General features: G+C 37.6%; 1 protein-coding gene across 1 annotated transcript in view; it reads right to left on the bottom strand.

Annotated features, from left to right (window-relative positions):
* USP34 (ubiquitin specific peptidase 34) overlaps positions 1-14,456 on the bottom strand; it is a 265,701-nt gene that overhangs the window by 169,529 nt on the left and 81,716 nt on the right. Inside the window, exons 17-20 of the mRNA XM_049784720.1 lie at positions 11,035-11,150; positions 10,815-10,942; positions 7,163-7,252; positions 4,606-4,701 (exon numbers count right to left, since the gene is read on the bottom strand). Of these exons, the coding sequence (XP_049640677.1) occupies positions 4,606-4,701; positions 7,163-7,252; positions 10,815-10,942; positions 11,035-11,150 (430 nt within the window). The remainder of the gene's footprint in view (positions 1-4,605; positions 4,702-7,162; positions 7,253-10,814; positions 10,943-11,034; positions 11,151-14,456) is intronic.

Raw genomic sequence — 14,456 nt, 5'->3', positions numbered from 1 at the left:
AAAAAAAAAGTCAAGAATAGTTCCTAATTTCTTAACATTTTATAAAAATGATTTTGTAATAGAGGCCTTAAACTCAAATGTGAGTTCTACTGTGTTATTTCTGTGATTTTTAGTAAGTTATAGTACTTGAACTGAGTCTAAACCTGGAACTACTATTGACATTAAAAAGGAAATAAATCTTGCCTTATACAAAAGGCTTTATCTTCTTCGGGGTTTAGGGGGAATGATACTAGGTTTCATCCCGGTTCTGCACTTAGGAATCACTTCTGGCAGGCATAAGGGACCCAAATGGTATGTCAGACATTGAACCAAAGTTGACCACGTGCAAGTCAAATGTCCTATCCTATCCAATGTCTCCATCCTCAAAAAAGGCTTTGTCTTCTGCATGCTAACTTAATCTATACTTTGATCCAGAGTAAAAAACCCAACTCTACAGGGGATGTATCCGAGTTCTTTTGTTCCACCCCACCCATCTGTTTCAGCTTCTACAATAGAATCATTTTAGTTCCACACTTAAGACTGGCTGCTGAATTCAGAAGTATGGAAATTTCTTGAATGAGAAGGAAAATTAAGTCTATCATTGAGATACAATTCTGTGGGCCTGCTTATGATTTTGAAAAGATCTGACAAAAGGCAATTTTCCCAAAGACCTGATATTTTAGTGGCAAATTTGACACTTGAAATCATTTTTAAAAGAAAGAAACTCAAAGAAATGGCACACATGCCTCATTTGTACTAGGCCTAAAATCACAACTCCAGTACAAATTAGCCCCAGTACTATCAGGTACAGCCATTAAAACACACTTAAGTCTTAAGTGTAGTCCTTAGTGATCACCAGAATCACTGGCACCAGAACCACTGTCAGGCGCACAGAGTAAGCAAGCATCGCAATGAGAGGCTACTAGACTTCCAGAGTATTGCTTAGGAGCAGCACCCACACCTCTCTCCTACCCATAATAAATTATTTTCAATATTAGCACAGAGCTCTAGAGGTCACTTAAAATATTTATAGAACTAAACTGTTTTGAATTTTAACAGAGTTCTAGAGAAAATTATATGTTGTTTTTAATGCCACAAGAATATTTTACCTTTTTTTATTTTAAAATCATACCAGATTTTAAAAGCTATATTTGACATTGCTTGAGGACAATGTAAGGTGTTAAAGATCAAAGTCAGATTGACCATGTGCAAGGCAAGCAACTAAAACCCTGTATTCAAGCCCATTCACAAGAACTTTTTTCTATGTGAGTTTCTTTGAACTTGAATGTTGTAATCCCACTAAGCAAATAGAAATATAATAAATGTAAAACTTGGTTCTACTGTTTGAATAATTAGGGGGTTGTACTGCAATAGTCCAGACAATAATTCTGTTACACAGTTGTATTCTCTTCAACTGTCAGGCAACAAGGCTTGTTGGAGAATTAGGGAAAAACTCTGATATACCAAGGAAAGTATAAATCTCTTCTCCAAAGAGAGAAGAGGCTAAGAAGCCAAATCAAACAGAGCATAATTTACATACTGGAGACCTAGGTTTCAGTTCCCTTGATTGCATAGCTTCCCACAGTCACAGTATTATCAGAGACAATCCCTGAACAATGTATCAAGAGTAGTCACCTGAGCACAATTGCATGGGGGAAATAAAAAATAGAAAGTTCTACAACTCTTATCTTTATAAAGAAAAATAAAACACACACACACACACACACACAAATGCTTCTGTGAGCCTCCACTGTTGTTTCTACTAACAAAGTAAGCAAGTTTCTTATGAGCAACACAAAGAGCAATCAAGGCTCAGATCTTTGTTCCTATTTTGATTACTTGTTTTTGCCTTCTGAAGAAGATTCACCTGTCTTCCTTGACTCTCTCTGATTATAGCTATAGTTAAAGTTGTTTTGTTATTTGTTGTTTTGGGGCTACAGTCAATGGTGCTCAAGGGTTAACCCTGGTTCTGTGCTCAGGAATCATTCCTGGATGGGAATCGAACCTGGGTCATAGCTGTGCACAAGGCAAGTGCCCCACCCATTGTAATATCACTCAGTCCCCAGTTATTTTTAACTTAATGTTCATTTCTCAATTTAAAGGTAACTATCAATTTCTTAAGAGTCATGATCATTTTTCATCTGTTTCAAGGAAATATAAAAGAGGACAAAAATCTATGCAGACTACATGGGATATTAATAGGATGTAAAGATGATCTATTTTACACAGAGGTGATTTAATGTCACTGTAATACTGAAAATATCTCAGAAATAATTTAATAGAACTGGTGGAATAGGATATCTTAAAAGACAACTTGAAGAAATTTTAAAAAAGGAAAATTTGTGTAGATTGTATAGGAACGAAAACATCACAATGAAAAAAATAAATTTGCTATTCGTGCAACAAAATACCGAAATGGGGGTAAAAGAAAAATTCCTTCATGCCTTGTAGTTTGTTTTAGGTAGATAATTACCTATTATAGATAAGTATTAAGCATGTTCATTTAATTCTTAGAGCAATTCATGACGTATATATCCAGAATTTATCGGTTAAGTAATTTGAAAAAGTCAAACCAACAGATGCACAATCTAAACACATGCACTCTATATACTGCCTTCTTAATTTGCCAAGCCTAAATCAATAGACAGGAGACAGAGACTACAATACTGATGGAGAATTTCATTAAAAGAACTGAAACAGGGGCCAGAGAGACACAGAAGGACGGTTCACCTTGCATGTGGCAGACCTTGGTTCAATCCCCGGCATCCCAGATGGTCAGTCCACAGAGCCTGACAGGAGTGAGTCATGAGTGCAGAGCCAGGAGTAACTAACCCCTGAGCACCAACAGGTGTAGCCCCAAAACAGAATATAATAAAATAAAAATAATAGAACTGAAACATCGTGGGAATATTTACTTGTGAAAAGGCATGAAATATTTTTGGCACGAAAATAATTAGAAAATTTTAAAAAAGAAAAAAAAAAAGGAAGAAAGAAAGTAATTTGAATCCCAGCCGAGTACTGACTGGCTTTTAGGTCTGCCAGGACCTAAATGTGACCTTGCCTTCCTGCCAGGAGGCTTTTAGGTCTCCAGATTCTGCTTAGAAGAACTCAACCCCAGCCCAAACATACACTTACAGATAAAAAAGAGAAAGCCTAACTTAACAGAAGATATAGCACTGAAGTATATATAGCACTTCAGTAAGTTAACCAGTTTTCATTACCTGAGCCTGACAGGAGTGATTCCTGAACACAGAGCCAAGAATAATAAGCCCTGAGCACCACTGGATGTGGTTCAACAACAACAAAAACCCCCACTAATTTACTTCTCTAAATTCATTGATAGGCTGATACTAAGATGGCATCCCTGATTAATAAGAAAAAAAACCTAAGTTTTACATAATTGTATATAAGTATGTATGTCCCTAATAAATATAAATATTGCTCTAACAATATCCAGTACTTAACAATTATTTCCAAAGTTATTTCAATATATCCAGAATATTTTTTATCTTTGAATTTTTTTGGTGTAGTTTTAGATAAACTTACACCAGTGCATAAAGGGCCAGAGAATCATTCTGAGAGTTAACCAGGCAGGGAAGATTAGTAAACTCAGTCAACGAGGCAGGGAAGCTTGATGCCAGAGCCCGAGGTTGAAGCTGCTTGGACTTTGTGCAATCAGAAAATAGCAGGGCTGCCCTACTGATATTTCAAGAGTATCCATTTTTAAGCCTGGTAATGGACAGGGGGACTGTGTAGTGCCAAGATTTGAACTTTGCATTCATCCTGAATCACAGAGTGACATCCCAGAGCAAGATTTTTTTTTCTTTGATTTTTGGGCCACATCTGGTGACACTCAGGGGTTACTCCTGGCTATGGGCTTGAAATGCTCCTAGCTTGGGGGACCAAATGGGACTCTCGGAGAGCAAACTGTGGTCCATCCTAGGTTAGAGTGGGCAAGGCAGACACCTTAATGCTTACACCACTGCTTCGGCCCCATCCAGAACAAGATTTTTAATGATAAAATATGCCACCAATATTTTGACTTTCCACACATATATAAGATTTGTAGTGCTACTATCCAATGTAAGGAAATAATAAAAATGGTTTAAATTAGCATCACAGTAGATGTAAATATTTTCAAATCTGAGTAGTAACATATTAACATAAGAAAGAATACTATTTATAATAAACTATAGATTTCTGGAAATGATGCTTTAGTAGAGAACTTAATAGTGAAGGCTGCTGAAACTTAAAAGAAATCATACAACATGGAGGCTGGAGAAATAGCACAGTGGTAGGGCTTTTGCCTTGCAAGCAACTGACTCAGGACAGACATGGGTTCAATTCCTGGCATCCTGAATGGTCCTCTGAGCCTGCCAGGAGCAATTTCTGAGCACAGAGCCAGGAGTAATCCCTGGCAACTGCTTGGTGTGGACCCCCACATTTCTTTATATTTAAGAACTGTAAAAATAACTACAAAAATCTACTTACAACATAATAAATTTATTTGTCTTAAAATTTCAACAATATAATTTTTCATCAAATTATTTAAATGAAATAAATGGCAAGTTATCTTTCAGAAGAAAGATAACACAAACATATGCACCCTAACTAATATATACTTACAGTGCATGTTTCTGCCGTCCTTCTCTTACAGTTTGAATATAGTATACCAAATTATCGAAGAAAAGTTTCATCATGTTCAGTTCTTTTTCTGCCCACCTAGATCAATTAATAGAAAAATAATTTTAGAGGCATAGGGTAAAACAAAAATCTTCAAGGACAGAGAAAAATGTATTATCTAAGAAAAAAAATCTTCAAAAGGAAGGTCTTCCAGTTATATCTCATTCCCAAGTTCTATTCCAAAGTGAAAATATATAAAGTAATGTAATATAATTTTTATGATTTTAATTTTAATATCTCCAAGGGAAACTTTTCAATATTTGGAAAAGGAAATGAATGTTTGGGAAAGGGTTGAATATAAATTACTAATGAGCTAATATTTATAAGCTATAAGAATAAGAATAATAAAACAAAACTATGTGCCTTCATCATTATACAGTAGAATCTAACAAGGTCTGGCATATTGGCACAATAATTTTATAAAGTAATTTTTATAATTACATTTATTTTTTCAGCCATGCCAGTGATACTTAGAGCTTACTCCTGGCTCTGTGCTCAGGGATCACGACACATAACCTGGTAGTCTTGGGTTACTTTATGGCATGCCAGGGATGGAACCCAGGTCAGCAGCTTGCAATGCAAGCACCCTAACCAGGCTGCCTCTTAAAAAAAAAAAATTAGGAACAGGGTCAGAAAGATAGTAAGTGGGTAGGGTACATTCCTTGCTCAGCCAACCTAGGTTCAATTATCAGCATCTCAGTTGGTCATCTGAGCACTATCAGGAATGATTCCTGGGGCCAGAGCGTAAGCACAGCGCCTACTGGTATTGAAGGATATGAAAGAGAATGATGCACTCTACCAATTGAGTCACATCACAGCTAAGTTGGGTATATTTTTTAGTATCTTTCATTAAAACTTTTAAATTAGAAAAACTTTAAATTCAGATTTTAAGCCCTTAGAAACATTAAATTAGAAATTGGGGCCAGAAATAGTATAGCAGGTTTGATCCTCATAATCCCATATGGTACCACAAATAACTCCAGGAATAATTCCTGAGTGCATCTAGGAATAATATCTGAGCAGTGCCTCCAATAAAGATAGAAATCACAGGTAAGGCATTTGCCTTTCATGCAGAAGGTCATCAGTTCGAATCCGATTTCCCATATGGTCCCCTGTGCCGGCCAGGAGTAATTTCTGAGCATGGAGCCAGGAGTTTCCCCTGAGCACTGCCGGGTGTGACCCAAAAACCACACACCAAAAAAAGCAAAACAAAAAGATAGAGATCACAATAAATAAAGTGAGATATCCCAAGTCAATTGCCTTCACAGCTAACAAAGCATTTCACAAAATACTTATTGGCAATACAGATGTGTGATTTACATATATTTTTGCCATCCCAAAAATAAATTACTCTCTTCCCAATCTTTTAATGAGCCTTTATTGTTTAAGAAGAAAAACATTCAATCAGAATTGGGTATGGTGTATAGGAATGTGGCTCAGTGTTAGAATGCATGCCTTGCATGTGCAAAGTCTTGGATAGGATCCCCAGCACTGAAAAGAAAGGAGAGGGCTAAGGGGAGAACAAAGAGGTGAGAGGAGAGCCAGAGCAAAAACACAGTGGGCATGAACCCCGGCACACCATAGCCCCCAAGCCTGCCAGGAGTAATTTCTGTATGCAGAGCCAGGAGAAGCCTTGAGAGTTGCCAGGTATGGCCCCCAGACAAAACAAAACAAGAGAGAAAGAGACTGAGGAGATAAAGATAAAAGGAAATTTGCCTTACTGAGGCCTCCAGTTTGATCCCAAATGGTCTCTAAAGCACTGCCAGGAGCAATTCCTGAGTAGCACCATGCATTGTCCCCCCCCCCCCAAAAAAAACAACACAAAAATAAACAAAAACACTGTAATTACCAACTTCTCTAGAACACTACAAAAGATAGGACTGCTATCACATCAAAATAATACTTTTAAAGAATTCATTAACCTTTAACATTTGGGGGGGAGGTCACACCCAGTGACGCTCAGGGGTTACTCCTGGCTTGGTGCTCAGAAATCACTCCTTGCGGGCATGGGGGACCATATGGGATGCTGGGATTCAAACCACTCTCTATCCTGGAATGGCTGCGTGCAAGGCAAACACCCTTCCACTGTACTATCTCTCCCCAGCCCACTTATTAACTTCTTTATGCCTAATATAATACATTATATCTAGATCCAATTCCTAATGGAAAATTAAAGACACTAGAATGTTTATCTTAAGCTGTTATGGTTATATATAAACACATAGTATATTTAAATTAAATTCTATATATACTGTGCATACACACAAGTATAAACTTTCACCCTAAATTAAAGCACTAATTCCTACAGTATTTTTTCAACTAAATATTTTATGAACTACAAATATGAAAATCAGATTTTCCTACTATTATATCCTGGAAAATAAATTATTTGAACTACACAAAATTCAAATTTTTTGAAGCAGAATAAAACTATTCAAAACCTTATTTGATAATGATTTGAAAAATTCCATTTTTTAAATAATTTATTTTATTTACTTACATTGTAATCCAATGTGTATCATAACTGCTCCCAAACTGCTGAAATGTACCAAATAGTTTTGGAAGAAGACGAAGTGAAATTACTACTGATCTGAAAAAGCAAAACAGGTATTTACTGGTAGAAAAAAAATAACTTTAAAAATTACCAACATTTCTAGATTTCTATAGAAATTAAGCTACTGAGAATTGAAATGCTAAATGACTTAATGAACTACAGGCTTGTAAGGCAAACAAAATTTTCCTATATTAAACAAAGCTTCAAGAAGGCCAGCCGCTGGTGTTGATGTGATGTGATTTCTGCCCAGTGCTTTGAATGTCAAAGTGAAAAAATTCAATTAAGCATGGGTAGACAGCGGGAGTAACTATGATTCTTAAGATAGCAAAATGTCATCATCTAATTAGTGATGTGAATGAATGGATGAATGAGATTCCCACTGTCTCTACCTACTATCCAGCGAAACCACAGCCAAGGGAGCAGGCTTGGAGGAATCAGCGGGGAAATACCCTGTTAGACTTCACTCTAGTCTGGCATGATGAAGAGACATGAGAGGTGTAGAGCAAGTGGGAGCCCCCAATGGCCACCCCCCAACTCCCACAGGGCACAAAGACAAAAAATTAAAATTTTTTTTTCCTATAGTATAAACTTATTTTATGCATTCAAGGAAAAAACTCCCCAGAAATTCCAAACTATGCCTTCTAAAATAAAATTCACTACATTCTAAGTATTAGAAACATGTGAAGAGAACTTAATAGTAAATTTTTATGAAAGTCATCAAGTCCCACAAGCTTCTAAGAATTTAATCAAAGAAACAGGAAGGAGAGGGGCCGGGCGGTGGCGCTAAAGGTAAGGTGCCTGCCTTGCCTGCGCTAGCGTTGGACGGACCGCCGTTCGATCCCCCGGAGTCCCATATGGTCCCCCAAGCCAGGAGCAACTTCTGAGCACATAGCCAGAAGTAAGCCCTGAGCGTTACCGGGTGTGGCCCAAAAAACAAAAACAAAAACAAAAAAGCAAAAAAAATGAAATCGGAAGGAGAGACTTAAATTTAAAAACTTCTCATATTTATTTTTGTTTGTTTGATTTTTTTTGTACCATACCCAGAGATACTCAGAGGTTACTCTGGGCTCTACACACTCAGGAAGTACTCCTAGCAACTCAGGGAACCACTTGAAGTGTTGGGATCAAACCCAATTTTGTTGTATACAAGGCCCTACTCACTGTACTATCATGCCAGCCCCAAGACTTCTCAGACTTCAGTTTGGTTAGGTTTGTATTCTGGCCATACCCTGCAGCACAAAGAGGTTACTCTTGGCTTTGCATTCAGAAATTACTCATCCCTATGTATGTATGAAACCCAACTATTAAGAATCTTGTAAATTACAATGGTTACTATAAAAAACTTTTTTTTTGTTTGTTTTTGGGCCACACCCAGAGGTGCTCAGGGGTTACTCCTGGCTATCTGATCAGAAATAGCCCCTGGCAGACACTGGGAACCATATGGGAAGCTGAGATTCAAACCAAACATCTTAGGTCCTGGGTCGGCTGCTTGCAAGGCAAACACCACTGTTCTATCACTCCTGCCCCATAAAAAAAACTTTTTTAAAAAAGATCCAGATAAGAAAAATTTTAGATTAACTAGTTTATCTGGTGTTCTATCATTCCACCCCTCAAGGTATAAGCAGTTTTAATGTAGCATAAATGCCATATTCTGATACACTCCTGAAATGCCTGTAATGTTTTAAACCACTGTTATGTCAACTACAAAATTTAAACAAAAATGGCCAGAGATAACGTGGAGGTACGGCATTTGCCTTGCATGCAGAAAGACAGTGATTCGAATCCCAGCATCCCACATGGTCCCCGAGCCTGCCAGGAGCAATTTCTGAGTGTAGAGCCAGGAATAACCCCCTGAGCGCTGCCGAGTGTAACCCAAAGACAAAAAAAAAAAAAATTAAGTAGAATATTAAGCAAATAAGAGATCTGTTTCCATGTGTCCCAAAAATTTACAATAAATTTCCTTCTATCCTACTTTAGAATGAATTTATCTTACATGCACAATCAGACCTCAGGCCGTTGCTACTTGGAATGTTCTCTACATAAATAAATATCAACAATATAACATTCCTCACTGTGAATATAAACACGGAGTATCAACTAACTCTCAATTTACTCGGGTTTCTTCAATTTTCAACAAAAAGGGTAAATACTGATGACTATTAAAACCTTTCCACTGCCCTAAAGATCCCTTTATTCAACCATAGTAAAATTTTTATTTATCCATTTGTTTTTGGCTTTTAGGCCAAAAATAAGCATAGGTGCTTAGGGATTACTCTGATTTGCACTCAGGAATTGACTCATGGTCTGTTTGGGATACCTGGGTATTGAACCTGAATTAGATGTGTGCAAGGCAAATGCTTATCTGCTGTGCAATCTCTTTGGCCCCACAGTAAACATTCGTCATGTATGCATGTAAAAATTTTAAATTTTCTTTCTGACCATTCAGGATAGATTTCAGAATTGGATTATGACCTCATTTTGGTATTTTTGTTTGTTTTGAGGCCACACTGTATGATGTTCAGTGATAACTGTTGACAATAGACACTTTTTTGTTTGTTTTTTGGGTCACACCAGCAGCACTCAGGGGTTACTCCTGGCTCTGTGCTCAGAAATCGCCCCTGGCAGGCATGGGGGGGTGGGGACAGGACTGGAAGGGACTTGACAGGACCATATGGGATGCCAGGATTCGAATACTGTCCTTCTGGATGTAAGGCAAATGTCCTACCTCCAGGCTATCTCTCCAGCCCCAAATAGACACATTTGAATTGAACTGAAACTCTCATCAATTTTCTTTTTTCTGTAATCACTTGTGCCACTTGTCCTCTACTATTGAACCACATTCCTGTCTTTGATTTGATACTCTTTCTCAGAGCCTGTCTAGTTTGTTTGTTTGTTTCTTTCTTTCTTTCTTTCTTTCTTTCTTTCTCTCTCTCTTTCTTCTTCCTTCCTTCCTTCCTTCCTCTCTCTTTTCTTTCTCTCTCTCTTTCTCTCTCTTTCTCTCTCTCTTCTCCCCCCAAAATAAGAAAAATATGAATATAAATGATAAAATATGAGCCCTGTAAGGGAGTTTTAAATCTTACTATGTAAGTGAATTACTTAAATGATAGGTCACTAATGGCACATTACATACTATAAATCAATGTTAAAAAAATAAAAGCTGAGGCCGGAGAGATAGCATGGAGGTAAGGTATTTGCCTTGCATGCTGAAGGACGGCGGTTCTAATCCTGGCATCCCATATAGTCCCTCAAGCCTGACAGGAGCGATTCCTGAGCGTAGAGCCAGAAATAACCCCTGAGCACTGCCGGGTGTGCCCAGAAAACCAATAAAATAAACAAGTAAAAAATAAAAATAATAAAAGCCAAAGTGCCAGAAAAATAGTTCAGCCGTTAAGGCCTTGTACACAGCCAATCTTAGGCTGATCACCTGAAAATTGCCAAGAATGATTTCTGAGTAGAGTCAGAAGTAACCCTTGAGTATTGTAAAGTGTGTTCCCTTTTCACCACCCACCACCACCCCCACCACCACCACCACCCCCACCAAACCCCAGCCAAAGAATATAAAAGACAGAATCTTACTGAACAATAAGTTCCTACTTACCTATTGTTTCCTAAATTTTCAAGGCAACCTTCAATGAATCTCATTCTAATTTGTCTATCAGTAAACCAACACACTAAAGAACAGAGAAGTTTCTCTGCTTCATTTATTAATCCTTCAGAAAGGTTAACCTAGAAAACAATAAAAGTAAACAAAATTAGTATTTATCCTTACTTTCATAGTAATTTTGTGATAGTCTTTGGGGTATCAATAAGTAACTTACAGCATCATCATCTTGGACAATATCCCACAGCAAAGTGTTTCCTTTCTTGCAAACATTGTCCAAATTAATGTCTGTCACAGCATTACTATTAAATTGATGTTTATGAACTGCAGGTCCTAAAGAGGCAAAATACAATACTCTATAAAGGAATACTTCTGACTGAAATTGAAGTGGACAACATTCAGTTCACAAATACCAAATTTAGTAAGTTTTTTACAAAACCAAATAAAAACAAGAAAAGGACAATAGTTTCCTTTCCATATGGCAACAAACAGTATTGTTTAGAATCTGACTGACAAGACAGATATAAAATAGAAAAAGCTCTTTCCATAGACTATTATTTCTACTTTTTTTGTTGGTTTTTGGGCCACACTCAGTGATGCTCAGGGGTTACTCCTGGCTATGTGCTCAGAAATCGCTCCTGGCTCGGGGAACCATATGGGATGCCGACGACTGAACTCAGATCTGTACTGGGCAGTTGCGTGCAAGGCAAATGCCCTACCTCTGCGCTATCGCTAAGGCCCCATAGACTATTATTTTAAAATTTCAATGTCTTCATGTTTTCTGCATATAATACTTTAAGTATTCTCTGTCATTAGAATACTTTAAGTAGAGGCCGGGCGGTGGCACTGGAGGTAAAGGTGCCTGCCTTGCCTGCGCTAGCCTAGGACGGACCGCGGTTCGATCCCCCGGCGTCCCATATGGTCCCCCAAGAAGCCAGGAGCAACTTCTGAGCGCATAGCCAGGAGTAACCCCTGAGCATCACAGGGTGTGGCCCAAAAACCAAAAAAAAAAAAAAAAGAATACTTTAAGTATAAAATAAAGTCAACTTATTTTAAGAAATTCTGGGGCCGGGCGGTGGCGCTAACGGTAAGGTGCCTGCCTTGCCTGCGCTAGCCTTGGACGGACCGCGGTTCGATCCCCCGGTGTCCCATATGGTCCCCCAAGCCAGGAGCAACTTCTGAGCGCATAGCCAGGAGTAACCCCTGAGCGTTACCGGGTGTGGCCCAAAAACAAACAAACAAAAAAAAAAAAGAAATTCTACAGCAAAGGGACATTTTACTATATGACCTTGTCTGATTTATTTCCTTAACATTAAAGGAAAAGAACATTATCATGGGGTATAATTAACCAAAAACATTTAGGTAATATGAAGACTCTATTGTGAGTCATACTTTTAATGCCAGGCTAAATTTTCACCTGCTGTTATATTGAATAAAATGTTTTGTCTTTAAATTTTATCATGGATTGCCTTAATAAATTGTACATGAATGGACAGTTTAACATCACAACAATTAAGACTTTAATCACTATAAAAACATACCTTCACACCAAATTACAACTAATCCCTTAATCTATTTCCAAGCATTATCGTATTTTTTATGGCAACCTTCTCTAGAAATATCATGAATTCAATAAAATCAAATAGCTTATACATTATTCACATGTAACTTTGATCCTTTTCAAAATCTTTAGGAGGATCATATATATATGCTGAATTGTATTGTCAGTAGAATCTTCTCAGTATTATTAATCAGCAGTATTAATTTACATAAAATTAAAACTCTTTGTTTTTGGGTTATACCTGGAGGTGCTCAGGGATAAGTTATTCCTGGCTATGTATTCAGAAATCACCCTGGCAGGCACAGGGGACCTATGGAATGCTGGTAATGGAACGGTCATCCATTCTGGATTGGCCGTGTGCAAGACAAATCATTTTTTCCATTTGGCTTACCAAGTTTTCCTAATCTGTCATGTTCTTTTTTTTTTTTTTTTTTTTTTTTTTTTTTTGGTTTTTTGGGTCACACCCAGCAATGCTCAGGGGTTATTCCTGGCTCTACGCTCAGAAATCACCCCCTGCAGGCTCGGGGGACCATATGGGATGCCGAAATTTGAACCAGCGACTTTCCGCATGTAAGGCAAACTGCCTTACCGCTGTGCTATCTCTCTGGCCCCCAAATCTGTCATTTTCTAAAAAAAATTTTTTGAAGTTTTCTCTGATTCCTATTTTCATTTTCTCTCTTTATTTTTGTTTTTGGGCTATACCTAGCATTGCTCAGGGCTTACTCCTGGCAGGTATGGTGACCAATGGGATGCTGGTGATCAAATCCAGGTTACCTGCATGCAAGGCAAATGCCCTACCCACTGTGGACTTTGGCACCAACTCTCAGAAACTTTCTTTCTTTCTTTCTTTCTTTTTTTTTTTTTTTTTTTTTTTGCTTTATGGTTTTTGGGCAGCACTTGGTGAAGCTCAGGGGTTACTCCTGGCTATGCTCTACGAAATCGTTCCTGGCTTATGGGACCATATGGGATGCTGGGATAATCAAACCGAGGTATGTCCTGGGTCAGTCGTGTACAAGGCAAATGCCCTATCACTGTGCTATTGCTCCAGCCCAAAAAAAACTCATTTCAATCACTATAAATTACATTTTGCTTATTCCAAAACAATATGATATAAAGAATATACTTCAAATACTTAGCTTCACTTGCTAATTTTTTTTTTTTACTCAATTTCTTCACAAGTCAGAATTTTTGAAGGAAGTCATTTAGACAAAACTAATTTGACCAAAAATAGAACAAGGGCAACTTCTTCAAAACATATTCTTCAGAACATATTTTGACACAGGCCAGTTTCATTTTTTTTAAGACAATAAAGATGGTTTTTGATAATAATAGTGTTACTTGTATCATCATGCTTTCCTTTAAAGTATATTCCATTATGTGAATACACCACTATCTAACAACCAGTTAATTCCAAGTGAAAATTCTAAACACATTTTTTAAATACATTATTTTCCTTTTACTTGGGCAAATGGCAAGGATCTTGTATCAGGTTCATTATTGTAGTTACAAGAAAACAGATCAGTTCTCCAAAATATTGGCTGTATTATTTTACACTATCCATAGTAATGTCCTAGTTTCTCTAAGTCCTTAGAATCATGATATAATCCGTTTTCAATTTTACACATTCCAGTAGGTGTGTAGTAGTGTTGAAATTTGACAAGAAATACGTATCTTCTCTGTATTAGCTGTTCAAATAAAAATTTGGAAGGGCAAGAGGTTAGGCCATACCTGACGATGTCCCAGGATCACTCCTGGCAGGTTTGGGGGGAACAAAGATATAGAGTGCCAGGGACCAAACCAGGGTAGAACATATATGCAATGAAGACTTTTTTTTTTATCTACTGTATAATCCCACAGGCAAAATCATCTCAGAAAAGTTATCCCTGAACACAGAGCTAAGAGTAATAATCCCTAACCATCACCAGGAGTGACCCCCAAAAAGCTCCAAAATGTAATAAAATCAATTTATTTTAAAAGATAGGAAAACAAGGGGCCAGACTGACAGCACAGCAGTAGGGCATTTGCCTTGCATGCTGCCAACCTGAGATGGACCCAGATTAAATCCCTAGCATCCCATA

Source organism: Suncus etruscus, chromosome 12, assembly GCF_024139225.1.
Source record: "Suncus etruscus isolate mSunEtr1 chromosome 12, mSunEtr1.pri.cur, whole genome shotgun sequence".
NCBI classification, from domain to species: Eukaryota; Metazoa; Chordata; class Mammalia; order Eulipotyphla; family Soricidae; genus Suncus; species Suncus etruscus.
The sequence above is the reverse complement of the archived record's forward strand: the minus strand, read 5'-3'. Positions and strand labels throughout refer to the sequence as shown.